The sequence below is a fragment of the Aptenodytes patagonicus genome, chromosome 22 (assembly GCF_965638725.1).
Source record: "Aptenodytes patagonicus chromosome 22, bAptPat1.pri.cur, whole genome shotgun sequence".
NCBI lineage: Eukaryota > Metazoa > Chordata > Aves > Sphenisciformes > Spheniscidae > Aptenodytes > Aptenodytes patagonicus.
This window is the reverse complement of record NC_134970.1, coordinates 854528-882511: the sequence shown is the minus strand read 5'-3', so window position 1 is coordinate 882511 and position 27984 is coordinate 854528. Positions and strand designations below refer to the sequence as shown.

Sequence of the window (27984 nt, the reverse complement as noted above, 5' to 3'; positions counted from 1 at the left end):
ACAGCTGCCATTGATCTGTAACTCCGACTGGTCTTGGAAATCATTTAGTGTTTCCAGCTGAGCAGTGGCTTGAAAGCTCCAGGAGTAAACTGTGAACTGTCTTCAAAAAACAAAGGCTTTCATAGATACGCAAACGGGTTTGGGTAAAGCAAAGCAAATGACTTATGTGTAATTCCAGCCTCTCATCTCAGCTGTCCCGAGGCTGTGGGACTAACCCCTGGCCCTTCTCTGTGCTACACGCCGATGGCAGCAATTGTTACGAAAATTCAACCCTTGCTTTTGCTGTTTATTGGCATTTTACAGCCTGTTGCTGCCAGTCGTCACAGCAGCATGTGCAGAGCCGTGTCCTGGGGTGCGCCAGGAGGGGTTTGTTGGGCCAGTCTAGCAGCTGCTCTGGGGAAAAAAACATCCCAGGCTGGTGCCTGGGTCCCCTGTGTCAGGTTTGGGAGTCTCCCACAGGGCTGGGTCCAGGTCGGTACCAATATTTCGGCAGTTATTGGCTCCAGGAAAGCTACGAGTTTTGGTGGGTTGACACTGAAGCCAGGCTCCCGCTTTGGGAAGGAGAGTGCCGCAGGAGCGGGGCCGGCAGTCCGTCCGTCCGTCCGTCCCCGCGCCATACAGTACCACTCGTTGCTCACCGGGGCCATCACACGTTTTTTTTGGGGGGGGAATTGGTTTTCAGGTAAATTAGCTCTGACCAGTCCTCCCTACTGGCTACGTTAATGAGCACCGGGGCTAACTGGGGCGGGGCAGCGTTCTTCCAGGAGGGACCGGCGGCGGGGTGGGTCGGTGCGGAGCCGGGTGCGAGCCCGGGGATCGGCGGTGCCAGGGCCGGTCCCGGGGCGGCAGCGGGCGGCAGGCGGCGCTGCGCCCCTTCGCGGGCACCGGGGCCGCTCGGCTCCGCGCCCGCCGCCCCCGCCCAGCCCCGAGCCGAGCCGAGTGCTGCCGGCGCCGCCGCCGCCCGGCGATGCCAGCGGCCCCCGGCCGCAGCGGCCCGCGGACGCGGCGCTGACCCGGCGGAGCGGTCGGACGGCGGCCATGGGCAGCGGCGGCCCCGGCCCGCACGGACGGCACCGGCAGGTACGTGCGGCCCGGACGGAAAGTTTGGGGCGGGCGGGGTGGGACGGGACCCCCGGGTCGGCCCCGGTGCCGAGCGCGGCGCAGCGGCAGCGCCGTCGGGGCCCCGCGTCCCTGCCCGGTCCCGGTCCCCGGGGCGGTGCGAGGGGACGCCGCGCCCGACCCGCTGCGGGCTGAGCCCTGCCGGGGGCAGGGCCGTTACCGTCCGGGGAGCCGGGGCGGGGGGAGTTGCCGGGCTCGGCGTGCCCGCGGGCAGCGGCGGCCCCGGGGCGCCGGTCCAGGGCTCCGCGGCGGAGTGCGCGCCCGGCCCGGCCCGGCCGCCGCAGGTCGCCGCTCGGGCGCAGCGTGTCTCCGTCCCGTATCGCCCCCCGGGGCGGTGCGAGGCTCCCCGAGCCCCCGCGCTGCGCTGGCCCCTCGGCGGCCCGGTGCGGGCTGGGGGGGGTCGGGCGGGTCTTCGCAGTAAGTTTCTCCTTGCCGGCTCCTGCCGTGTGCTCGGTTACAGGGGACTCCAAAAGAAGAGGTCACCTCCGTCCCCCGTCTGCCCAGCGACGGGGGGGGGGGGGGCAGTGCCCGCCCGAGGGGGGCCTGGGTCCGGCCACTGGATCTGGCAGGGTCCTGCTGCGGGGGTGAGCTATGGCCAGGGGTGCAGTTTACCCCTGGTGAAACGATTCTGCCAGCCCTGAGAAGCCGCTTGCAGTTTTGGGAGGCAAAGCGCTGCTGGAGAGCTCCGAGGTTACAGCAGCCAAACACACTTCTTCACCCTGGAAGGAGAAATCAAGACCAACCGTTGCCTTCTTTTGGTGCAAGCTGTCCCCTGCAGCCAAAGCTTCAGGCAGGACGGGATGGGACGTGGGCTTCAGTCTTCCTCTACTTTGTTCCTCTCTGCTGTAACTCCTTTGGCTGGTGTGGACTTGCTTCTCGTCGATGCTGGGCTGGAGTGGGGCAGGGGCATTGGCGTCCTGCTGCCTCATGGGGTGGCTCAAGGGGCGCAGGATGGGGAGCAGCTTGTATGGGCCAAGCGTCCCCCTCACCTGCGAGGGGAGGCTCAGTGGTCTGGAGGAGAGCATCCAGTACCAGTCCCATTCTGGAGACAGGTAGGAGTGGATCCATGCCACGGTGTTGGGCAGGGGGCTGGAGTCCCCTCCTCCTGCCAGTTAGCCATCCCTTTTGATGCAGTGTGAGGCTTGGGGGACTATTCAGTGTGCAGGTGCCCTGGCCCTGGGAGAGCTCATCTGTGCTGGGGCACCCACACCCCAGCAAAGAGCCTGCACAGGTGAGATGTTCTATCTCCTGGGAAAACAATTTGAGCTAAGTCCTCTGCTTTCTTCCACTGACAAGACTGACTGAGCTGCTGTTGACCTTGGGTTTCAACACCCCTGATGAGTGGCCACGCTCTGCCAGAGAGAGGTTCCTGGCACTGGATGAGGCTGAGGTTTGAGCTGTGAGCAGAGCTGACCTTCAAAATGGCAGTGGGGCAGTAGGATTCACCATGTCAGGGAGCAGGAACGGGCCCATGCTTGGGTAGAATTAGAGTTAAAAACCCTCCTGCTCACCTTGTCTGGGAAGGAAATGCTGCAGACGCTGGAGGAATGAGCAAGGAGCTGGAAATAAATCAGCGTAGAGGACAGGAGGAGAGAGCACGCTTGGGGGAAAGAGTCCTCTGCATTTCTGTGTGTTCCCCTACCGCTTCTTTGCCAGGTTGGAGGGCACGTGCCTCATGCTGCCCTTGCCAGCACATCTGTGGGGCTGGACCACTGTAAGTGTACCCAGAGTAAGATCTAAAATGAAGTGTGCAAAAGGGCTCAGCTCAACCTGGAGCTCTGGGGCTTGGGCCAGGGCTCCTCTGAGGTGGGGTTTTGCTTTGGGGAGGAGCAGTGCAGCGTTTGGGGCAGTACAGAGCATGGGAGGGTGCAGGAGTTACTGTGTGAAGCTCCTGTCAGTGCAGCTCCAAGTGGGCATGCCAGCCTCCTAGGCGCTGCCCCCAGCTCTGCGGCCACGGTAGCTCTGGCTTCCCAGCTTTGCCTGTAATTGAGCATCCTCAGTGCTGCGGAGGGAGCTAGGAGGTAGCCAGTCTGCTGGCCTGCACTGATGAACCCAAAGCTGTGGGTATGGAGGTTGCTGCTGCATTTGATCAGTGCTCAGTGGATGGCAGCATCTTGCTGACCAGCCTCCCCAGGGACCCCCAGCTGTGTTCAGCACTCGCAGCTTGTTCCCAGGATGGGCAGCAGCAGAGTCTCTCGGAGGTCCTGGGTCCAAACCTCACAGTCTGCGCATGTCTGGGCATTTCGTCACCTGCCCAGGCTGGAGGATCCAGCGCTCAGCTGGTTTTCCAGCCTTGGGGGAGGAGGGAGATGCCCTCTGCCAAGCCTGCCCTGCTGCTTTTGCCCTCTCTTTGGCTGCTGGAGGCAGAGCCGTAGGAGCCTGTGCTGTGCCTTCCTGGGGGACTGTGGCAGTGTCTCCTTGCTTGTCAGGATCTTTCAAGGAGGTATCAGCTTCTCGGGAGACTCAGCAGCCTCTCCGTGCTGCTGCCATTGCCTGTTGTGCAGCCCACGGAGCTGTACTTTGGGGTGAGGGAAGGGGCAGCGCCTGCGGGCACGGAGCAGGCAGGGTGGTCTGGGGGTCCAGCCCTCCCTCTTGTATGAGGGGGTTTCGGCTCAGCCACTGCTGTCATGAGGTTTGCCAGGTAGCCGTGTGGCACGGCACGGATGTGCAGGGTGGTCACGGGGCTTGGTGTGCAGCCTGTTCCCCAGTCCTGCACAGTGGGGCGTTTGCTGAGATGGTCTGACTTTTTGCTTCAGGGAAGTATTAAAACAAAATCACCCCCTCCAATGGGCAGCGTAACATCTCCAACATCATGGAAGGTTTCTGTGCCTGCTGGGCTCTGGCCAGGTTTCCTCCCTGCTCCGCGGACGGGACACGGGGCTGCCTGGCACTGCGGACCCCTGGATTGTGCTCTGTTGCGCGAAAGCCTGCACCTCTTCTTGCACCAAGCGAAGGTGCCCAAGTTCCAAGAAGTGCTGAAAACAGCAGGAGTATGAAAATAGCTTTTGGAAAACTGGCAGAACTGTAGGGCCAGATGTGCACGAAGGTTGACAGTGTTGAAGCTGCAGCGGGGAGGGCTTGTGTCACTCGGCACAGAAAACCAGCCAATGCGCCAGCCTTCCCCACCTCTCTCTGTTTCTTTTTTGGGTGGAATTCTGCTAACTATAATTATCCAGCTCACATGGACCTTTACAAACAATGCTTCAGACCGGCAGGACTTGGAATGTAATTTGGCATGACAGAGAGTCCCTCATTAGCACCGTGGGGCACCGGGCTGCATTCCAGCTGAGCTGCAGACAGAGCTGTCCTGGCTGGAGGGTTGCAGTTCTACACATGGCTTTAACGAAGAAGGAGGAAAAAGTCTCTAGCTCCTGTGACTGGCAGAGTGGCTGGGGTCTGGGAGGGCAGCGCAGAGCTGTTCCGGGTGTGCCCATGTGTCTGTGTGCCAGGGAAGCCTTGGGGAGGCTGCCGTGTGGGTGATGGCTCATGCCCATGGGGAAGGACATGGACCCGTGGAGAGGAACAGTCATCTCTGCCACGCTGGTTATGACCAAGATTTATCTTCAGAAAGATTTGGGTACTTTGCAGTTACTTCACGTCCCAGCTTAGAGATGAAAGGTGAAAAGCAGCTAACAAAATTGTTAATGAAAAATTCCACAGAATTCCAAACAGAACATAACAGAAGAGAGAATACTGATATTTTCAATCAAAATTAAGTGCTTTGATGTGCCAGAACACCACTCTTCATTTCAAAATGACATTCCAGGCTGAAAAATTTCAAGTCAGACCAAACATTTGTAGTTGGAGTCTCATGACGATGGAGGTTGATAACTGTCAAAATAGCAATTTCTGCAAAGCTGTGTTTTCTAATGGGAGTTTGTGCATGAGTGGGAGCCCTGAGCGCCTGTGCCAGTGTGGCTCCGGGGGGAGCATTGCTCCAATGGCTGCTGCCAGGGATGGCGCCTCTCGGCTTCGTGCTCCTTCGAACCCTGTGTGCTCTCCCCAGCTGCCAGCTCAGCTCCTGCTGCTCGGTGCAGTGGCTTCCCTTTTGAGTGCGGCGTGGACAGTGCGGGCTGCATTATTGATAACTCTGTGATTTATTTATGCTTCCTTGGCTGTAGCAAACAGCTCAGCCTTTCTGAGCTAAATATAGTTTGCACTGGGAGCGTGTCCCTGTCCTGTGTGGGATGGAGGCGGCCAGCGGTGTGCTTGCGTTTTGGTCCAGCCGAGAGATTCAGGGATGTCTCCTGGAGACCTCACATGGCCCGTAGGGTCCCACAGGCAGGAGCTGGGGCTGGGCTCCTCCGGAGGGACTCCGGCGCATGCTGTGGGGCTCAGTGCTTGTGCCTGGGAGCTCGGCTGTGCTCCCTGCATGCCCTGTGTGGAGGGGGAGCGGAGCAGCAGCCGGGAGACCAGGGACTCTTAGTGTGGGCTGACCTCCCACGGGGGCCTGGCCGTTCTGCTGGAAGCTCTTGGGATGTGTGTTGGCATCGGGGGCTCACTGCCACAAGAAATGCAGAGGCTGGTGACAGCCTCGTGTCTGCTGTCCTCACATCTGGGCTGCCAGATGTGCCCCTTCGTGGGGCAGGACAGATGGGTGCTGTGGCACATGTCCCAGCCCAGCTGGGGCACAAGCTCCTCCCTGGCTCCCCTGGTCCAGTGTGGCCGGGGGGTGGGTGTGTGCGTATGCACGTGCGGTGTGGGAAAGCATCGTGCCCCACTCCCAGCTGGCCGCAGTGCTGAGTGCTGATGCACGCGCTGCCCCTGGATTTACATGAAGGGCTGAGCAGCTCTGAGAGAGCTGTTTACTTTTTCATTGAGGAAATAGTACGCGTTTTAAGCTGGAATCAATATTTACATGATGGGCTGTGACATCTCTGAAGGGACTCCGACAGTGCAGGCTGTTGTGTGAAAATCCCCCCTCTGAGGAAGCCTCTTGCAGAGCAGATTCTGCTGACAGCCCCACCGGAGCGCTGGAGATTGCCTAAATACAGCTTTACACGAGGGAGTCGGCGCAGTCTTGTCACATCAGCTCATGCCCGTTTCAAGGAGTGATGGTTTTCTTGCACGTTAAGCCATCTCGGGTTCATTCTGGTGATGCAGTGGCTCGGGGGGGGGGGCTCGGGGCTGCCTCAGCCCAGGGCAGCGGTGCAGGTCTGCACAGCCCCTCTGGGCCCCGCAGCACCAGGTGTAGCTTGAGTGAGGATTGTGCTGGAGCGGGATCAGTCCCTTGTCACCCGGCAGGCAGGGATGGAGCCGGGAAGGAGAGTGGGATGCCTGCATGTCCGCGCCCTCCCCGACCACGCTTCAGTCTGCTCCTGGCCAAGCTGACTATCCTGCAGCATTAATTAGGAGTATTTTCTTACCTTTAAATTCTTTTCTAGCGTAAAATATGTATTTTTGTCAAGATAACGTTTTTTGGGTTTGGTTTTTTTTTTCCCCCCCCCTAGGCAAATGTCAACGTTTTTGGTGACTCCCCCCCAGCTGGGAGAATCAAAATGGAAAATATCATTTTAAATCAGCATTTTGGAATGAAACATTTTTCACTTTGAACTGTCAGTTTAAAACAGAACAATTTATTTTGAAATGCTTCAAAACAAGAAATGCCCTTTTACCACCTCAAATCACCTTGTTTTGACTAAAAATGTCAGCATTTTCTGTTCTGGCACTTCATTATGTGAGTATGTTTCACTGTCTCAGCCTGGTCCAGAGCAGATAGAAATTTAGAAGATGGTTGAAAACTAAAGATTTCTTCTCCCAGCAGCCCGGGTTTGTCTGGTGCCTGGCCGGCATCCCGCGCTGCCCTCGCTGCCTGCGTCGGCCCCGGTGGGTGGGGGCAGCGGGGGCCGGTGCAGTGAAGCTCACCGGGGAGGGGACCGTGGGCACGAGCCTTGCATGCGGCAGGGGCAGCCCAGGCACCCGCTGCCTGGTCCTGGCAGCGCTCCCGAGCCTCGGCGTCATTGCCACTTGTCTTCGTGGCCTCTCATTAATAAATTATGATACGGCACTGAAGTTTTACGGGGGACACAGTTATTTGCCCTGGACCCGGTTAGATCTCAGCAGGCGATAAACGAGGCCAGGAGGTTGTCACTTCACCTGGCAGATGCCGAGTGGAGACGTTGCTGTCAAAGCTGTTGTTGCTCGTGCTGCTGCCTGCAGAGCCCCAGAGCCGTTTCCACCTGCAGGGCTGCGGCTGATAAATTGTACAGGGAACATATTTAAAGCAGTCGACAGTAAAACACCAAGTCTTTGGGGATTTAAATTTTTCCTGAAGGGCTTCAGATGATGTAAAACTCTGCTCCTTCCCAGCACGTCCTGTGTGGTGGGAGAGGGGGTACCAGCGCGGTGCCAGTGGGCAGCGGTGGCGGTAGATGGCCCTGGTGTGCCAAGGGAGGTTACTGGGGGACCAGGTGTGTTCAAAGATAGTGGAGGCAGTTTTGTGTCTGTGTGGTTTCGTGAACTTTGTAGATGTGCCGAGAGGAGAAGCAGACCCAGAACAAGGCATTGCTCTGAGACACTGGGGTGCAGGTCCCAGCGCTGCTGTGGGCTGCGCGTGTCTGCCCAGGCATCGGCTGCCCCATTCCTCAGCGCCCCGTGCAGCACCGGCCCTGCCAAGCAGGAGGGTGGCTGGGCCCTGGGGCAGCTTGGTGTGGTCGGTCCGTCTGTCTGTTGGTGAGTGGTTTGCAAAGTGCCCAGCCCATGAGAGTCAAACCTTGGGCGTCACTGCAAGGGACCTCAGTGATGCGAGGGCGATGACAGAGCGTAACCGCACATGGAAAAGGCGATACCTGGAATGACTCACTGCTGATTTACTCTGGCTCTTCCCACACACCCTGGGTCTGTATGTAGTATTTGTGATCTGCATTAATAACATACTCTAATGGGCCTGATTTTTGCACTCTCAGCAGTAAAAATCAGGAGCAACTCCTCTGAAGTGGATGGAGGCACACTGGTGTTAAAGGGGGTGAGCAGGGTTATGGGCTGAGTTCCCAGAGAGGTTTTGGTGCGTGCGATGGGCAGGTGTGTGCTCCTGTGCACGAGAGCGTGTGTGCTGATGTGGGGCCAGCTGAGCCCCGGGGTGTCCCCAGCCGCTCCCGGGGGACTCAGCGGTTCGCACCCCCCAGGTACCGTACAGCAGGTATCGCTACCCATATTTCTCTTTCTCCTTTCAGATGCACTGATGTGTGCCCCTTGCAAAGACCTGACCTACCCGAGGTTGGCAGATGCAAAGGTGTTAGTGTGAAACCCCAGTAAGAGGTAACTATTGCTCGTCTGTGCTACTGCTGGTGTGGTTTTTCTGTCCTGCTGCGATGGCCCGTGCTGCTGAAGAAGTCTGAGCCCATTGAAGGGCAGTGGGTGAATCCCTGGTGTGTGCCCTGCCTCCCAGGGCCGTGTCCCCGCAGCCAGGCCACCCCGGTCCCTCTGGCCGTGCGTGTTCAGGGGCTGCACCGCTGCGTGCAGCAGTGTCGGTGAGTGGGGGCTGCACCTCCCAACCCTCCTCAGCCCCTCTTCCTCTGCACATCTCTTCTTGTTTTTGGTAGAATGAGTGAGAGAGACATACAAAGCCTGAGCAAATGGGTTTTCGTGCTCACTCTCTGCCTTACCACACTGTGGGGAAGACTGACGCTGGCCTCCACCCATCACAGAAGCCATTCAGGTAGGGGAAGCGACATCCTTGCTACATGCGTCATGCTCCTGTGTGATCACCCTAGGCCCCCATGACGCTGGTGGTACCTTGAGGTCTCCCTGGGGAGCCCGGGGTGGGGGTTACATGGGGCTGAGATGTTTGGTGAGGGCCCATCCCTCGTTCCTGGGTGGGAGGACTAGTGCAGGTGGTCTTGGGTCGTGGCGTGCACCGGCTGCAGGAGTGGGCAGGGGGACCAGAGGCTGGCAGCCCGGGGGACCTCAGTGTCCGACCCCGTCACTGGGGTCCGGGTGGTGAGGAGGAGTGTGCTGAAGGTGCGGGGCAGAATCCAGCAAACAGATGCTGACAGGCACCGACATTTTTCTCTCTGGTGCCACTGTGACAGCTGCGGGATTTGCACTTCGAGTGTCCGTGCGTGCAGGAAACTCCCTGGGCTGCTCCTCAGAGACAGGCAGGAACCTGGAGCCATATAGCAGTAAAGCTGTTCTTTGGAGTTGTAACTTGTAAATACTTAATATGGGGCATTTAAAAACTGCTGCTTGGTGAGCCTAGCTGGTCTGAGGAGCTGAAAAGTGAATTTCTTCATGTCTGTAGCAAAATCTGAGACACATCTACGTATTCAGGTTATTACTGAGGTAATTCTTGATCTGTGAGCAGTGAGACATTACTCTTTCCATCTAAGTTGCGATGAGTGTCCCAAACTATGCTTTTTATGCAATGGACACTCTCCGCTTTAGGCTTTCATTAGAAATACAAATTTTCAGCCCTCTGGTTGTAAAGATCATCTTGAAACATGGAACAAGTATAAACTGCTGTAGAACTGAAAGTCTTGCTGCAAAGCGTAGCCTTGGCTTTGGGGTGTTAATTTGTCATTCCCAGCGGTGGCTTCAAGATCCCCCTCTGTTCGTGTATGTTGGAATGCTGTTTTGTGCAATCAATGTGATTTTTGGAGGGGTTACGTGAACCCATGGTTGAAGTTTGTGTCTTGAGAAGAGAAGCAGCTGAGAAATCACCCTCAGCCCTTCGTGCCCGTCTTGCCTGGCGCAGGAGCCCGATGGGCCGCACTGGAGGGGGGATCTGGGGGTTCTTCTCCTCGGTGCATGGTGGGAGGATGGCGTGGGTGGGTGGGAGGACAGCGGGAGCGGGTGGGAGCTGATGTTACTGGTGTGCTGGCAGAGTTGTGTAGCAGGGTGGCAGAGGCAAGTGCTTGGAGTAGGGAGCAATTCTGGGGCACGTGCTGTCTGCCTCTTGTGCCAGTGTTTGGGGAAAAAAAAAAAGGTATTTAAGGGTTAATCTGAAATTGTTCGTGCTCTTGCCTGACCCCACACCCTGTCCTATTTCTGTCATTTTTGCCTGACAGTTAAAGCAGTTCTAATCCTGTAATCCCCATCCTCATTGTTTAAAACCAAAACATATCTTCCAGAGTGACTCCTTCAACCAGCTAGTCAGCAGTTACCTGCCTTACCCTCTTTCTAACCTGTAGCAGGTGCATGAGAAGATAAAACTCCTCAGTTGTTTCTGGAATGACTTTTTGGCACCAGCTCAGGACTCCCCAGGATACGGGCTCGGGCACTGCCTGCAGCCGGGCACTCACCCAACCTGCCCGGTCCCCGGGGCTGGAGAGCCCCACTTCTCCCTGGCAGGAGCGGTTTGCAGGGGAGCTGCTTCTTCGGGCAAGAGTCAGACCTAGCATTAATAAAGCAGCGACTCACCTAGGTTTAAAGTGCAAATGCCCAAGTGTACTCGTGGGGTGTGAATTATGTATAAATCTCGCTCCGTACATGAGGAGACAGGCTCATGTATTCATGTGCTCGCAGGCAGAGAGCCGGGGATTTTTTGCGCACACAGACTTATCCACAGTGGACCAAATCTTGCACTTTTTATTCAAGCAAATTCTAACCCACAGCAAAGAGGATATACCAGGAGCAAATACTTAAAAGTTTGACTCTGCTCTGTGTCTGTATTAACACGGTTTCTCTCTGCACGTCCTGGTTTCCCAGCACTGTAAGAATTTTGTGTGGCTGCACTGGCTGCTGCCTCCTCTCCTGGGCTGGATTTCCACAGGCTCAAACCAGGAATTCTTAGCCTGCTTGCTGAGTTCATGGCCTTTATTTTCCTGTTGTCTGCCCTGTGCTTTTCCTTCATTTGGGACAGTTTTCGCTAAAGGTTATGTTTGAAACGCACTTTCATAAGGTTGCATTCTCAGTTGCAATGACATTTTTGTCCTAGGAAGCCCGCAGTTACATTTCTGGAGGTGGGAATGGGGATAGCTGTGTCGCTGATGCCTGCCTGCAACGCCCACAGTCAGAGATGCTGGTGGATTGTGTGCATAAAAGGAGAGACACATCCAGAGCTTTCAGCCGTTTAGAGCATTGCGTTTATTCACAGTTAAAACCAGGTGTGGCACCTAAAAATGAGCAGTAGCAGAGGAAGATCTTTAATTGTGACAATGCGGGCACAAGGTTTCAGAGCCCCCAAACTCATGAATTTCTTGAACAGAGAGCCCGCGTGCAGACCCTCTGTTAGCTGTCCAGGGAAACACCGCACTGTAGACATCTGGCTGCAGAAATAAGACCTAATCACTTGTGCTCACCCAGCATGTGGGGAACGCTAATGTGTCCAAGCAGAGTGGTGCTTCCTGGGGTATGTGGTTGGATTTAAATAGCCACGTGAATCGAGTGCGGAGATTAAGTCATTTGGAAATGGAATAGGAGACTCCTCGGTGAAGAATGATTCACCAACAATTTAATCCCCCATATAACGTGGTGAGCTCTACGTGATGAACAAGGCTTGCTTGTCTGGATACAGCTCCCGCAAAGGTGGCCCCAGCATCTTCAGATAAACCCCTCTAATGCTGATAATCAAAGTGACATCTTTTCCTTCATTCACATTCACCACTCAACCTGGAGCAGAAGTAAAGACATTTAGTCAGCTGGGATTTGCTTTCAGGAAATGAGGTTCTTTGAGTGAACGGAGAGCACTGATTTCTGATTATCTTGTAAGAGAGATTTACTGGTCAGTGCGTCGCTGCTCAGAGTGAAGACAGCAGCTCTGTGGCGTTTATTTGTGAGATGCTTCTGCAGGATTCCCTCTCGCTTGGGGAAGCGTTGGTTTCTCCGTCATGTGCAGCCTTTATATCAAGATGGAATATTTTCCTAAGCCACCTTCTCTAGATGAGGCAGAAGCTGCTCCGGGTGTGTGGGAAGCACCGCTCAGCACCGCAGAGGAAGGCAGGTTGTGTGTCGGGAGCTGTATCCTCTAGCCGCAGGATGCCCATACAGGTTCATCTGTCACACAATGGCAGAACACTTTCAGCTGTTCTTGACGCAGTTCAGGCATTTGTTTTTCTGCTTGCAAGTGTGAAGTGATGGGATTTGCACAAGCAGTTCGTGGGTGTGCACACACTTGCACATGCAGCGAAGGGAAACAGAGCGTGATGTGGAGTCTTGAGGTGACAAGGCAGTAGAAAATCCCAACTAACATGCAGTGATAATGAGCAACAAAAACAAGCCTGCTTCTCTCCAAAACCCTCTTAAATAATACAAGTGTCTAAGGCAGTAGTGATTTTAAGACTTTAATTATTTAGTGAATGTTAGTAGTAGTATTGTTGCAGGACACAGAGTACAGATCGCTCACGCCACCGGCTGCCCACGAGCCGCTCGTTCCCCGGTGCCCCCGGGGCTGTGCTGCCCTCTGAGCAGAGCCCTCCGAGCCCACGGCTCCACTCCCCGCCGGGAACTGGACCTCTGTCTCCCTCCCGGGTTCCGCCTGGTCTCTGCTGTGCTGCTCAGCCCTCCTCAGGATACCTGGACCCATTTAACGGTATTTCAGTGCTCAGGAGGAAGGGGTTTTGACACAGAGGGTTTGGGCATTGCCTGGCAGTTACATGCATTCAACTTCTCTTCATTTTACAACTCCCCACCAGCAAGCAGAGTGGTATTTTACACTGAACATGTGGAGCAGTGCCCACGCCTCCCAATGACACATAAAATGTGTCATTTCAGGTTATGCCATAAAAAAACATGTTCTGCCACTCACTTAAAGGTCAGCCAGAGTAGGACAGCATTTTTATTTTATTTTTGCATGCAGGATTCAAAAGCCTTGTGCTTTTACAATGCTTTTATGGTTCCATGAGATAAGACTTTTTTTTATATTTTTTTTAAAAAAAGGGTTCCAGTGGGGAAATACCAGTTAAATGGGAGGGAGAAGCATGCCAGAAGCTCTGGAACTTATCTCGGGCTCTCTGGGGCTTTCTTGCTCTCGGTGTTAAACACAGCATCCATCTGATTTGCATTTTCAGTCCTATCTGGTTCGAAGTTTCCTGCTGCTCAGCAAAAGGAGAAGCATCTGCAGGGAGCTCCAGAGGAGCCCATCGCTCTCCCTGCGCTTGGGCCCCAGCTCTCTTCTGGCTCTTCCCAGGCGTGTGACATAAAAGCCTGGAGTGGCAGGGAGCCGCTCAGCAGCAGCCAGGCAGCCCCTCGGCACTGCTCTCCTGTCGGCACCCCTTGGCATGGGGCTGCTCATCACTTCTACAACAAGGAAACAGCAAAGTCTCTTGCTGACATCCTGGGAATCACCGTATCTGATGCTGAGGGATTCGTTTGCATCTGGTTACAACCCCCCAAACTCCTGAGCTCTCTCGGATGCCGGGGTCTGTGGCACTCGCGTCTGGTGTGGTCCGTGCTGCCTGCTGTCGAGGGGCAGGGAAGCGGGTGAATCTGTTTGGTGTGTAGGGAGCTGAGATGCTTTACATCATGTGGGGTGGCTCTTGCCCTGCTCCCTGTGGGGCCGTCCCTCCTGCCTAAATGCAGCCTGCAGCTCTGCTGCGAGCAGTCGCTTAGGGAGGGGATGCACCGTGCCCTGCTGCTGTGCCTCCCGCTGGGGCTGGTGCCTGGAGGGCTCTGCACTGGAGAGAAGTGCCTGGGGCAAGTTTCCAGTGTAATTGTGTCCCAGGGCAGGATATCGGATGCTCAGAAGACCTTTAGACAGATGAAAGTATTTCACGGCCCGAGAGAGGGCCTGGTCCCGGGGGTGGGTGCTGCTCCCTCAGCTCTGCCATCAGCAGAGCCCTTGCTGCAGGGCTCTGCGTGCCCCCAGGGGTGCTGTGGGGCTGGTGCCAGGAGGCTGCCTGACCTCCGTGGTGCATCCGTTTGTCTTTGAGCTGTTCATGGTTTCAGTCCTCGAGCAGAAGCAGGTGGGTGAGCTGGGACCAGTCTGGCTGCGGGTGATGGGGTATCTGCCCCTGCACACGGTGCTCCTTGTAGGCAGCTCTTCCCGGGGCAGAGGCAGCTGCTCCTGGCACTGCAGTTTGCTGCCTGACCCCGCTAGCAGCAGCTGCCTGGGCTCTGACTGGCTCAAAGGAAAGCTGTATGCCTTTTGAGGGAAAACAAAGGCTTTCTGAACCTTTCTTTTCTGAGACTCGCAGCCGCCCCCCGTGGAGCACAACGGCAGAACTGCACCCCTGGTACAGCTCAGCTAATCACAGCCCCAGGCTGGGTCCGGCAGGGCTGGAGCACAAAGCACCATCTTATCAGCGAGAGCATCTCTAGTCTGCCATGGGTTTGAGAGCATCTCTCATTTGCCGTGGGTTTTGCCTTCCCTGGGTGGCCTGCCTGGAGGGCTGGGGGCAAGGTGCGAGCTGGAGATGGACTGTGTCCGTCTGTCCTGGTGCGAGCGCCTTCCTTGTGTCTGCACACCCGCAGTCTGCCGGGACGGCCGGGGTTCCTTGATGTGACTGGCAGGGACATGGCGGGTGCCCACGGGCTCCTGCCGGGGCAGGATGGGCTCTGAGGCTGCGGGTCTGGCACCGCGCTGCCACCGTGCTCGGCCAGCTGCAGTAAGCCAGAGGAGAGGCGAATTTTTCTTTATCTCCATGCTGCACCTTTTTGAGCAAATTAAAAGGGCTTTGGCATGTTAGCAGACTCTTATTGCATGGCTGTAATGAGCGATTTCTCAGTTCTGTCTGGCTCTCCGTCGGCTGAACCTTTTTAAATTAGCTGAAAATGAAAAGCCGGAGAGCAGAAGTGAGAGGGAGCAGCAGGGTCGTCTGGCCCTTCCTCCTGGGAAGAGCTCTGCTAATGAAGCTTTGCGGGGAGGCTTTTATAAAAATGAGTCAAAACCATAACTACGCGCGAGCGCTGAAGTTGGAGGGTATAAAATCCCCTGTTGGGGGGGGCTGTGTTGGGGTGTGCAGGATGGGTGAGTGACTTCTCTGGTCCTGGACCAGAGCATGGTGGAAATGTGGGTTCATAGCCCAAACCAAGGACCTCTACTTATTCCTCAGATTATTTGAAAAATCCCATTAACCGTAAAAACAGGGCAAAACAGTCACGCTTGTTCTGTAATGAGTTGCTTTCCTTCTCACTTTCATCAAAGTCTACTATTTCTGCATGCAAAAAGAATGGAAATTATCATTAAAGCTGAATTATGATGGCATTTAAAAAGGAGCATAAAATTTATGGCCAGAGATGCTATTACAAAATACTTCCAGGATAGGTAATTGTGTAATTATCATGGGCAGAAATGAAAGTGATGGTTCATTAAAAGAAAATGACCATGAAATAACAATAAATAAAGTCAAATTAAAGCTGTGGTAATTGCATGGCCCGTCCTGTCCATGTGCTGGTGGGTGCAGGGCACAGGGCTGTGTGGCTCCCCAACGGGGCAGGCTGCGAGGGATGAGCAGTGTTGTCACTGCCCACGTTCACGTTAGGACATGGCCTTACTGCACAGCAGTGAGTGTCTCTCTGCGCTGGCCCGAGGCTGGTGGCATCGCTGGAGAGCGAGTCCTGGGGCACCTCCTCACGTCCTGCCCTTTCATCTCCTGGTCAGTGCTCGGACGCAGTGGGAACAGGAGAGGGGCAAGGACTGCTTTGGCTGGAAGCTGGCACGGCTGTGCCCGGCCAGCACAAGCCAGGAGGTTGCGCTTGGATCAGCATTTCCTAGCAGGGATGTGAAAATGCGGCTGCAAGGCAGAGGGATTTCCCCCGGTGCCTGGGGAGAGATCCCATTTTCCTGACCTTTCATTTAAGAAGGTGAAGTGGCTGCTTTCCAAACGCTGCTGGAAGGCAGGCGGTGTTTGCTGGGGAGCGTGGGTATGTGGCTGCCTCTCCCCAGGGACCCACAGGAGTGCTTGCCGTGATGCAGGTCAGCTGCCCCCGGTCCCCTTTGTGTGCCAGTTCTGGCAGAGCTGGGCAGGGGACACCAGCACAAACCTGCGGCATGAACCCCCTGGGCCAGCCGCCTCGCTTCGTGGGGTTGGGGGTGGATGGGGCCCTGGGACCCTCAGCAGGACCCTCCTGGCAGCTGGAAGCAGAGCTGGGAGCTGAGGCTGGCTGGCTGGATGGCATGGGCAGGTCCACAACTGTAGGTCAGTGACAGGCAGAGCCACACATGCTGGGAAAGGGCTGAGCGTGGGCTTGTGCTCATGGGTACTGCCAGCAGCAGTACACCACGCTGCTCCCCGCAGCCTTGCATGTCCTGCTTGCACCCTTTACCGAGCCTTTCCTCCGGTGGCTGCCGAGGGCTCCCATGGGGCTCCTGCCCGCATCCTGGGGTATGGAAGGGGCCGAGCGCGTGCTGCTGAGCTGAGGACACAGAGCAGCCAGGTCTGACGGTGTGATGCGTGCTCATCTGCATGCATTTTGGGATGGTGCACTGCAGAAACGCAGTTTCCCCATCCTCCCTGCAGCCCTGGCTCCTGCTCGCTGTGGAAATAAAAGCCTGTTCCCGGTGACCCAGGGGATGTCTCGGTGCGCGGCTCTGCGCTCGCTCCTCCAGTGCTCATTAAACAGGACCTGCAGGGATCACCCGCTCTCAGGTCATGGGAATGAAGTCTATCCAGCCCTGTTTGACTAATTTGTATTGGGCTTGTGTGGGCCATTACCCAGTGAAAGTAATTGATTTGCGATGCTAACTAGCTTCTAAACCTGGATCCCAGAGGTGATAAGCCAGCACATTAGTTTTCTTTCTTCCTTAATATTTTAATGGCACTGGGAGGGGGAACAGCAGAGCAGCCCGGATTTCTGATGAACACCGTGACATTTCTGTGTCACCGCAGGGCAGAGACGCCGTCCTGGTCCTCCCTCCTCCAGCCAGAGGATGGTGCGTGATGGTGAGATGGGAACGTTGGTTTTAGCCGGGGTCAGAGGTGGTGGTACTCTGAAGCCAAAGGCAGCAAGAAGGGGAAGCACTTTGCTTCCCTCTTGTAGCAAAGTGTGCATCTCATTATCAGCTGCAATTAACTAATGTGCTCATTCATTTCAATAATGCTCTTGGCTTGGCTATGGCAAGAGGCTATTAATTTTGCTGAGTAGGACGGGTGTGAGGGCTGTTAGGAGTAAGAGCTCAGATGCAGGAGGTCTGGAGCAGGACAAGCGCTTCTTATGGGTGGGCTGGGGAGATGCTGGGCTGAGTCGCGTGTATGTCATCAGCAGCCCTGGGGTGATTACTGGAGGCTGGGACAGCGCTGCCCACGCCAGGCTCTCCCAGTGCCTTGGTTGCGGCACATGCTGGCAGCGCTGGCCAGGAGCGGTGAGCAGGAGGTGGCCTGGGGGCTCTGGGGCACAGCCCTGCGTGACAGCGGCTGTTTCTCCTCCCACAGTGCACGTAGAGCCTGGCACATGCGAAGTCATTGCAGCTCATAGGTGCTGCAATAAGAACAAGATCGAGGAGCGCTCCCAGACAGTGAAATGCTCCTGCTTCCCGGGGCAGGTGGCAGGGACAACACGGGCGGCTCCCTCCTGCGTGGATGGTGAGTACTTCGCGGCTGCAAGCCGGGTACCATGAACTCCCTCCGACTGAGTCTTCCCCATCAGTCAGGCTGGTGCGGAGTTTCTGTGTGCCCAGGATTAACAGAGGGGACCTGCCCAGGGGCTCCTGCAGCGGAGCAGAGGGGGAGAGGGAGTGGGAGCATTTTGGGGGCACTCTCCATTGGCGTGGCTGCGTTCCCCTACCCCATGCAGCCCCAGGCTGTGTGCTATGGGTGGGTTATGGTGCTCTAGCAGTTCAAGCTCTTCCAGCGTGCCGCTGTGCTGGGGCCAGGCGCCGCAGCATTGATCCCTGCATGTCTGCTCACTGTGCTGCTGCAGCCAGGGGCAGGGACGTGACTCCAGCCATGCAGCACCATCACCTGCGAGGAGCACTAGGCAAAGCTCCAGCCATGTATATTTTATTGAATGGCATCACGTGGCGTCACTGAAAAGCCGGCGGAAGCAGCTGCAGCTTCTGCCAGCGTGGTATTGATTCGCTTGACAGCCAGTGTCCTGTGAGTGCGGTTGTGTGCAACATCAAGAAATGCCAGGATGAATTGTCAGGGAAGGTTTTTGATGTTCCAAACAGCTCGTGTGTGTCGTCTTTCCCAAAGATAGGGGAGCCCTCTCTGGTTACCCACGTTGGAGGCATCAATTACAAGAGCCTAAGAGAGTCCAGTAGTGGTAGACGGTCCCTTTGCCTGCAGTAGGTTCGTGAACAACTCTGTTCTCCCTGCTCCTGTTGGGAGTGAGGACAGGGCTGTTGTTAGGCCTTTTACCTGGGGTAGGGAGAGAAAGCAGGGTGCTTCAGAGGCAGGTGGAGCACTTGGGTCAAATGAGGCCTGGCAGCCGACGAGCGGCTCCTCGGCAGGGTCGTGGGCTGTGCTGAAGAGAGGGGCTGCACCTCCTGCCCTGCCCTCCTGCACCTCCCGAAGGCAGGCAGGGCTGGCACCCTGTCCCCCATGCGCTGCCAGACCAGGGCAGCCTCCCCCAGCTGCCGCTGTGCCAGCTCCTCCGTGCCCAGTGCCGCAGCCCGGCCACTGACGCCCTCGTCTCCCCCAGCCTCCATCGTGCTGCAGAAGTGGTGGTGCCAGATGGAGCCATGCCTCGATGGGGAGGAGTGCAAGGTACTGCCCGACCTCTCAGGCTGGAGCTGCAGTAGCGGCAACAAAGTGAAGACGACCAAGGTATGTCCCCTGGCAGGGTGCTGAGGGGGGAAGCCTCGCTGGCCTGTCCCCAGCCTGGGGCAAGCAAAGGCCAGGAAAGCATCCCCGGAGAGTTCACAGGGGAAGGGGAGAGCCTCGGCTTTTCCAGGGCACGTGCCATTTGTTACCGATGCACCGAAGCAGAGCCAGAGGGTCTGGGCTGTGCTGTTGTCACCGGTGCTGGAGGGGCCGGCGGGGGTAGCGCAAACCCCGAGTGGGTCCCACGGCTTTGCTGATCGATAACTCCTGCGGGGAGGCTCGGTGAGGAGGGCGTTGCATGGCTCAGACCATGAGCAGACGTGCTGGGGACGTTTCCATACCAGCCCAGGGCTGCTGGGCCCTCCTGGCTGCTCCCCAGCATCTCCCTGCTGCTCTAGGGCAGCAGGTTGCTCGTCCCAGCTGAGTGGCACAGCCCTGAATCCGTCACCGCTCCCCCGTCTGAGGCAATCATCTGTGACAGAGCACTACATGATTATTATTTTCATGGCTTGCTGAATGCCCCAAAGAACAAGGTATAATTAAAATTTTATCAAACTCATTAGTAATTACATATATGCCATGGTTAATCAGTTGCATAATTTTGTAATCATTGTTCATACTGTTGAGTGTAATTATTCCTTATGCTTTAGTTTTTCTCACCCCACATCCCCTGCCATAAAATTATCGTATTAAGCAATGTTGGGATTTTTTTCATTATTGCTATTATTTTTGTGCACAGAAAGCACTTTCATGCTCAAGTATTTTTATGGATGTCCAAGAAGGTTCCTCTGGCCCTAGGCATCCATCACTGATCAGTAACTGCAGCACTACATTTAGTTCATTTTCTTTTTCCCATCTTAATATTGTTTGTTTATTTTTTCCCCCAGCTGCTAACTTAGCCCAAAGCCTCGGCTCTGGCTTTGCTGTCCTGGGCTCTTGCTGGAGACCATTCCTGTCTGCAGGACCCCAGGGCTTCTGCTCTCCTCCCTCATCCAACAGCCCTGACCACCATGACCATCCTCCTAGCACCCCTTTTGGGTCCCTTGCCCTCCCCTAAGGAGGCAGCATTTTGGAAATGTAGACCTATGTTTTCAAAAGGATTTTGGGTGCCCTGTTAGGAACTGCGCTGAGGGGGCTGGATTTGCCCCTCCTGGTCCCCTCTGCAGACAGACCAACAGTGGAAGCTGTAGCCAGAGCATGGGGTTCACAAACAATCCATAAGCTGAAATTTGGAACGACCACCCCATTAAATGAATACGAAGAGCAAATCATACTTGCATCTCCTGAGGCTGTTCGCTGGCAATTTGCAGATGGGGTAATCAGCTGGGTGCGTTGGGTAACTTGCCCGCTGCAAACAGGTTCACCGTTTCCATTAGCAGGCACCTGCCCCACTCTCCTCCTCTGCCCGCAGGTCACGCGATAGCCTCTGTGCAACTCGGCGGCAGCTGACCAGCCTCGGCACGGGCCCCCGGTGCTCTGCAGAGCCATGAGCAGCAGGACGTGGGCCGGCCAGGCGGTGCCTGCGGAGGTGGGATGCTCCGGGGCTGCCGTCCTGCGCCTGCTGGCGGGACTGTGCCAGGTACCAGATCAGAGCATCCGCTGAGCCCCGGCTTCCCCGGAGGCTGCAAGACTCCTGTGACTCCATGGTCCCATCCTCCCCCGTGGGCACACTCACTGACCAAGAAATGGGCTCATTTTCCCATCCTCTTAAATGAAATACTCTGATCATGTAAGAGCTGTTGACAATACAGAGACAGACAGCGGTCCCCCAGGAAGGGCTTTATTCTGAAATAGCTGAAGTCATTGCTGTGAGTCGCCTTTCTCCATCTCCCAAGATGTTGAATCAGGGTCACCATCAGGAATTGGGAAGTCAATGCTTGTGTGAAACCCTGCCCCCTTATGGCTCACGGCTCCTGGCCCGGTGGGTTCCCAGGAGCAGGTACTGAGCTCGGGCCTGATCTCATGTCACCCACAGGCCAGGGGGCTGCTCCAACCCCCGGAGCTTTGTGCTTTCCCTGCCCCGTGACCTGGCTGCCATGACCATGTGTGGCAGATGCGTTGGCATGGCCGGGGCCGTCTGACACCCCATCAGGCCCTGGAAGTGGTGAAATGTCTCCATGGAGCATGCTGCTGGTTTCTCCTTCCTTGGTAATTGCATTGGTCAGGCTGCAAGTTTAATATCTGTTCTCTACCATGCAAGTCCCAGGCACCAAATTACTCCTTGTGTTTGCAGTCGAATTTCAGAGTAACGTGTGGGGGGAAGCACTCTTCTGTCTGTGGGTCTGGTGTGCCTGACACCATGCAGATGCCCAGCCAGAGACCCAGACAGAGCCAGGCTTCATTGCATTAATTCAAAATAAAGAAAAATGTACCATCTCCTGGCCGTGAGCTCGTGATCTCCAGGACGCATCGTTTCCCCTGGCGTGGCAGCTCGAGAGGGAGAGGATGGGAGCCCCCTGGTCCTGACATTGGCAGGGCTGGGGACCCTGAGGCTGCTGCACTGGTGGGGCTGGTGGCACATGGCCTGAGCAAGAGCATTGCTGCTGGAGAGCGGGGCCAACACCTCCCCAGGTGTCCCAGCCCTGCTCCGTGACCCATGTGGGGACACATGCCGGCTCAGGAGGGGCCAGGGGCTAGAGCCGGCATGGGGGCTGGCAGCATGGCACGCTGCCCGGGGACGCTGGTGTGCGTGCAGCCACCTGCCTCCGTGCTCCGGCTACCACCGGCGGGACTCGTTATTTAGACATTTTTGTAACGGGGTACGTAATACCTGCTCCAGATGTGATGTAAATACCAAACTGTGAAATAATAAATTCATTTTAATCTCTGCAAAGGATCTTTTCATTCAGCAGCAAAGGGAGGCTTTGGGAGCGCTTCTCTTGCCAACTGGATCCGACGTGGAGAGGCTGGGGGCTCTGCCCTGGCCATTCCAATCCCAACCGGCTCGTGCAACAGCGGCTGCTCTCATTACTCATGCAACTGTCTAACTCTCTGGCTCAATAAAATCTTTTGGCTGTGACTTACACTCTCTAATTACACGTTGCATTAAAAAGGCATACTCTTTCATTTAGCTGAACCACAGAGGAACAGTTCGGGTGATGCTCAACAGGCTGATTTTCGCCTCGGTTTTCACTGATGTTGCCACACAGATGAGTCTGCCCGTGTCTCTCCAGTTCTGCACGCTGAGATCTGACTGGCGACACCCTCCTCCAGCTCCGGTGGGCGGGTAGCCATGCCTTGGGGCCACGGCCACTGACGTGCTGCCAGCGCTGCCAGAGCATTTGTCCTGTCACAGGCCCTGTGTGGCTCGGCTGCTGGGTTACGCAGCAAAGGGCTTTTGTCAAGTGTTTGGCTATGGTTTTTGTTATTATCCGTTGCCCTGGCTGGAATGATTGGAGGAGCAGCAGAGGGCAAAGCCCTGCAGAGGAGGAGCCGGCGGCTGCCTGTGTGCCTGGGGCAGTCAAGCTCTCCCGACATCGGGACATTGCTGAGCTCCTGGTGGGACAGCCCCGGCTGCGTGGTGGCTTTCTGTCCTGGGCCCAGGACAGCTGAATGACCGAAAATACCCTTGAGATGGCTTTCCTCCATCAAAGGAGTGAGATGAGCCTGGGCCACAATTTATCAGGAGAAGGGATGCATGGCAGGAGCCTCCTTCCCCGGGGAGAAAGACACCGTCAGCTTTCTGTACCTCTCCCAATGCAGAGCCATATCTGGTGGGACATCTTATCAGTCAAAAACAGCAAATGGAGGGAGAAAAAAAGAAACAAATTCAGAATAATCAGCAAGAGATTCCTCAGAATTGAAAAAAAGAGGATCTGTCCTCGCAAAGGAACGGCAGGACTCGTCCCCTGAGCACGGAGCAGTGCTTGAGAGGAGGGAGGTGGAGGGCAGGGGACAGGACAGGGCTTCTTGTGCTCCGCTCCAGGCCAGGGCATGGGGCGAGGGACAGGGCTGCTGGGCTGAACAAATAGCCGGTCAAGCTCATTTATCGAGTGTTGTTCACAGCATGAATACTTTAGCCCGCTGCTCTCAGATGACAGCTTGGAGAGAGCAGGGGCTGGTGCGGGAGGCAGGGCTGGGCTGCATAAACCAGCATTTCCTTCCTTCCTCTTCGCTCAGCCGAAACCAACCTGGTGGAGCCCCAGAGCCCCTGGGCTTGTGCCTCCAGCCCCAACACGGGGTTTGTCAGCAGAAACTGCTGCTTCCCCTGGGGTGAGGAAGGATCAAGGGCCAGAAGGGCCATGCACCCTGTGAGCTGGGGGGGAAGGGGTTAAAGGGTGCCATGCAAAGGCAGCTGGGGGCAATAGGCAATCTGGCCCCAGGAGAGCTTAAATAAAGGATGCAGGGGTGGTGGGTGCTGTCACAGGAGGGATGATGTTGCTGCAGGAGGAGGTACTGCTCTTAACTTGCTGTTGTTCCATGCAGAAGCTGGGCTGTCCCTGATATCTCTCTGGGGCTGGGTTGAGGCTTCCCTCTCCTGCCAGCCGTGTGCCAGGGCAGTTGGGCTGGGAAGCAGCAGGTGCTTCAGCTGCTGGCTCTTCTGCTCTTGAGGCTGGGGTGGAGCAATATAGCTCTGAGAAGATTCTCTTGCTTTGTGCTTTCTTAGCAACCTTCCTGTGTCTCTCTTTTCCCGGTTCTGTCTTGTACTGGGCTGTTGGGGGTCTCTGCAGTGCCCTTCTCTGGTGTCCTGGGCAGTGGAGGTATCTTGGTGCCTTGGACACGCTGCCCTCCTGCAGAAGAGGGGAGAGTAGCTCCCTGCTGCCCACACTCGCTTGTGCGTGTGTCTGTTGGTGTTCTCCATGCCCCAGGCTCAGCACAGCTGCTGGAAGGTGGCACTTGGTTGCTGCCCTCTGTCTCCATGGGGGTGCACAAGGGCTTCTTTTCTCTGCTCCTGCTCTGCCCTTTACAACTGCTAATGGGGTGGGAGCTTTAATTGATTCTGCTCCTCGGGTCGGGTCCTGACTTCACTGTCTGCACCAGTGTGGGGAGTGTCTCCTGTCCATCCATCTGCTCCCAGGGCTCTGGCGGTGTTATTCCCTGGTGTTACTCCTTGCTGCAGTTCCTGCTCTCAAGTCTGTATGTGAGTGAATTCTGGCCAGGGAAGATAACCAGAGGGATGCCAGCTGGCCAGGGAAGTTTAACGAGAGGGATGCCAGAAATAGGTAATCCCAGAGCAGAGCTGGAAAGCGGCAGCGAGGGCTTGTCAAGGCTGCGGAGCTCCTCGTTAGGTCCTGGTGCAAAGCCCGCGTGCTGGCACCCCTCTCCCTGGGGCACAGGCTGTGGGAAGGCGAGCAGCCCAGGGCTGTGCAGGGGTACAGGTGCTGGCATGCCTCTGCTGCAGCATGCATGGTGACAAAGGGCACTTCAGCTGTGCCACTCTGGGAGCAGATCCCTACTGCATCCACTCAGTTTTGGCGGCAGAAGCTTAACCACAAATAAGCTGCGCCTGGGAATGCCCAAATATCTGTGCCCTCCACTAGACCTGATCCCTGTCAGTTCAAGCGATTGCTGGGCTGGAGGCTGGTGAGCTCTGGCTTCGTACTGTCTTTCCCTCCAGTATTGACTGCAGCCTGTGTGAGTGTGTACTTGAGAGAAAGAAAAATGCCTGGCTCTGGAGGAAAGCTGAGAGCCTGTTCTGGCCAGTTAAGGCTAATTAGCTCGTAGTGATCCTAGAGCAATGTGCATTAATTTCTCTAGGTCGCTTTGCTGAGAGCTTCCCCTGTCCTGTTCCTTCTCCTTTGCGCAGTGGCTCCCACTGCTCTAGCATGATGTCCCCCCAGATGCCACCCCTCCCCAGGGGCCAGGGCCAGTCTGTTTGTACCGTCCCCACCTGGGAGGCCTGTCCCCACCAAGAGCCCTAGCTGTTGAATGCAGGGTGGAAGTCTGTTATTTCTAATAACAAATACTGGGCTGCTGCTGGGAGCATCCCTGCTTGGCTAAGCTTATTTGTAGCCAGCTCATAATGTGAAGGATCCACTCTGCAGAAGTGTTGAGCTTGACACCTACGTTGATATAAAAAACATTTTATTGTCTGCATAATAGTCACGTTTAATGCTTATTTTTCACTTACTGCAATACACGGTTTAGTGAGGAAATAGCCCCTTAGTGTCTCTGCTGAGCGCTGACCTCGCCTGTTGTATACTGCTATCACGGTAAAGTATACAAATATGGAAAATCGCTGCTCCCTTTCTGGCAGGTAAATGCTTTTCAGAGGAAATTGCTGCAGCCTGAGGTAGTGCTGGTTTTACCTCCCATCTCTCGGGGGGAGCTGGGGAAGGATGCTCCTGCCATGGCTCCTGGCACTCCTCCCTTGTGCTCTCTTTCTGTATTTTCAATGCTTTCCTTTGGCTGAAGAGGCAGAACATTTCTAGCAGGAGCATTAAGCCAAGGAAGAGGGTGACGGAGATGGGAACGTCCCTGCGCTGTGGTTGCCAGACGCCTGCTCCCGTGACAAGGACTTTGTGCGATGCCCTGTGTCTTTGGTCCCTCGGCAGGACGGTGCCACCCCTGCAGTCCCCGGCTGCCTTGGACACCCCGTCCCCTTCTCTCCATGTGGGACCACGTTGCTGGTCCCTGGAGGGCAGAGGAGCCCCTGCAGCCGCATCGGCGGCTTAGAGACCTCAAGATCCTGGCCCAGGAGCAGCACCGTGCCCAAATCCCCCTAAGCTCAGTCTTGGCACATTAGTGCAGTAGCTGATGGGGAGCTTGTGCAGCCAAGATTTGCAAGTCGCTGAAGGGGCGATTAGTCAGAGGAAACTGTCACAGTTAAGGTACTTTCAAGATCATCTCCCTGGGTATTATAATTACACCCCATTCAATTAGTCTTCAGAAAAAAAAGCCTTTTGTATTAAGGCTTGTTGGAGAATTATTAGAGTGAATTAAAAAACAAGAATTCCATTTTACTTCACAATAATAAAGACATAATGTATAAAATACCCAAAAATTACAAGCTGACTAAATTTAGAGCTGTGCTAGGAGGTGAAATGAAAGGTAAAATGAAACCCTTTGAGCAGCTACGATATACAGTACAAGGTGGGTATTATCTGAGAAATAAGATGGAAACATAATTAACCACCCAGCATTATGCTGAAAGATGGCAAACTGAAATGGGAGACAAAATTAGGTGAAATTGCAGAGCAGACTCATTTATTTCTGCTTTATAAATCAGTGCTACCTGTCAGCAGTAATGCAAAGCTGTTCTGGAGCAGGAGCTTTCAGGGGGATGCTGCTGGCGGGGACCTCACCTTGTCTGGGCCAGGACTGCTGTGCACACACCTGTACCATGAGCCGTGTGTTGCTGTGGAAGAAGCTGATGCCTCCAAGAGCCAAGTCCTTGCTGCCCCTTTCCCTTGCCCGGCCTGTGGTGCGTGCTGGCTGGGGCTGGTCTGTGCCCTTCCCCAAACTCCAGTTTGCTTTCCCTGATGTCTTGCTGCTATAACTAGTGCCACCCTTGTGACTTCTGCCAGTGTCACTCCCACGTCATCTTGCTGAGGGCTTGCCTTCAGTGGCCTCTTGCAGCCCCAGTTTAGGGCTGGAGGAACGTTTTCTTTCACTTTAAATTTCCTGCCCTCAGACTTAATTGCCTCCCTTTCCCTGTGGCAGGAAGAGGCAGAAGTAACCTCTGCCACCTCCATCCTACTGCTGTCACTCAGCTTGCTCCTCTCTGGCCATTTGGTTTTTTGCTGCTTTTACAATGAATTCAGACAAGGATAAGAAAGTTTTGCCTTTTCCAGAAGCCACAAGATTTTTGCTAGAATCGCCTCAACTACGGGGAAAAAATTGCCATGCAGCTCCCGTGCCATATTTAGGAATGTAGAAAACCAAAACTGGCATCTCGGATGCCAAGCAGAGTCCATCTCGTTCAGCTTATGTGATTCAAACGGTGCGAAGGCGCATGCAGCAGGTCTGGCAATAGTGTGTGTGTGTTTGCACGTGAGCATGTGGTTCAGTATTTTTCTAGTTTGCTAATACCTTTCCCTAAGAAACTCTATAAATTTTTTTTTTCTCTGTCATGCTCGAAAGTAGCTACATCCCTGTTTGACCAAGGGGACTGCAGGGGGGTGAAGTGAATGGCTCCAGCGTTCACATGTGCTGCCCTGTCCCACTGGCACTCGGGGCCAGAAGAAGGCAGCAGCCACAGCCACAGCCCTGGCTGCTGTCGGGCCCCGCTGCCAGGACATGGGGACACGGGGCTGTGGGCAACTTCCCCCTTGTCTCGCACGTGGTGGGATTCCATTAGAGTCACCAAGATAAAAATACAACTGCACAGTGTTTGCTCTGGTTAATAAGCTATGATAGGGCTGTTTGAAGCATTAGATGGCTCTTCCAAAAATGCGTTCTCATGTTTTATTAAAATGTGCATTTGTGGAGATGTTCTTAAGGGAGTGAATAAAATATTAATTCCGATGTTACTGTGTGATAAAAGCAGAGTCGGGGTGCAAACTATGCTACTAGAGATCACCTGCAGACCTGGCCCCGTTGCGGGCAGCCTGGCTCCTGCCATGCCCCAGGAGGGTCCCTGGGGATGGTGGCCCTCGCTGCTACCTGCTCGGGAGACCCCAGCCATGTTCAGTGGCTCCGGCACAGCCCTCCCTGCAGAAACCCCTTGCTCTGTCTGGCCCTGGAGCAATCGGTGCTGAACAGGGCTGCTGCCTGTTTTCCTTGCACCATCTCTCATCTGCCCCTGTGGTTTTAGCTGTGATCTGGTTGCTCACCCCCAGGAGCGACTGCCTGGTCCAGGACTGTTGTAGCAGCCCAGAGGGTCTGGGCAGGAGCTGACAGCAGGAGAGACTGGAGGTGTGAAAGCCAGGAGAGCATTGGCAGCACAGGGCGGCCAGCGTGTCCTTGGCACTTGACTTTGGGAGACCCACAGGAGGCTTTGGCTTGTCAGAGGCTGTGATTGCTCCAAATATCAGCCCAGGGCCTGTCCCTTTATCCTGATCCAAGCAGGTGATGTGGGACAGCCCGGGGACCGCTGCAGAGGTAGCACTGCACAGGTAAGCAGTGCCCATGCCCCACCTTGCTGCAGTCAAAGCCCCATCCCCGACTCCCCTCCCAAGCCCACAGGAAAAGGTAGGAGTCCCGAGCCCCAGACGTGGTCATTGCTGCTGCCACCAGCCTGGCAGCACTTGTCCCTTGTCTCTTCTCCCTGGCATGGCTATATCTCCAGATTTGGATCCCTGCATGTTTGGAAAAGCTAGATGCTCTCCCCTCGCCAGGTGAAAGGTGCACAGAGGCAGGGCGCATTGCATGGGCATCGGCTCATTCTGGGCAGGCTCTGCTTACT

General features: G+C 55.6%; 1 protein-coding gene across 2 annotated transcripts; it reads left to right on the top strand.

The window, feature by feature from the left end:
• Nucleotides 1–1032: 1032 nt before the first annotated feature.
• On the top strand, nt 1033–21710 carry TAFA3 (TAFA chemokine like family member 3). Of its 2 annotated transcripts, none has more exons than XM_076358132.1 (6): nt 1033–1080; nt 8292–8376; nt 8661–8776; nt 17367–17516; nt 18577–18701; nt 20110–21710. In XM_076358132.1, the coding sequence occupies exons 3-6, from the start codon at nt 8662–8664 to the stop codon at nt 20119–20121; spliced, it is 402 nt and encodes a 133-aa protein (XP_076214247.1). In that variant the 5' UTR covers nt 1033–1080; nt 8292–8376; nt 8661; the 3' UTR covers nt 20122–21710. The 2 variants fall into 2 exon arrangements, with proteins under 2 accessions (XP_076214247.1, XP_076214248.1); XM_076358133.1 differs by lacking the exon at nt 1033–1080 and adding an exon at nt 1515–1536.
• Nucleotides 21711–27984: the final 6274 nt, after the last annotated feature.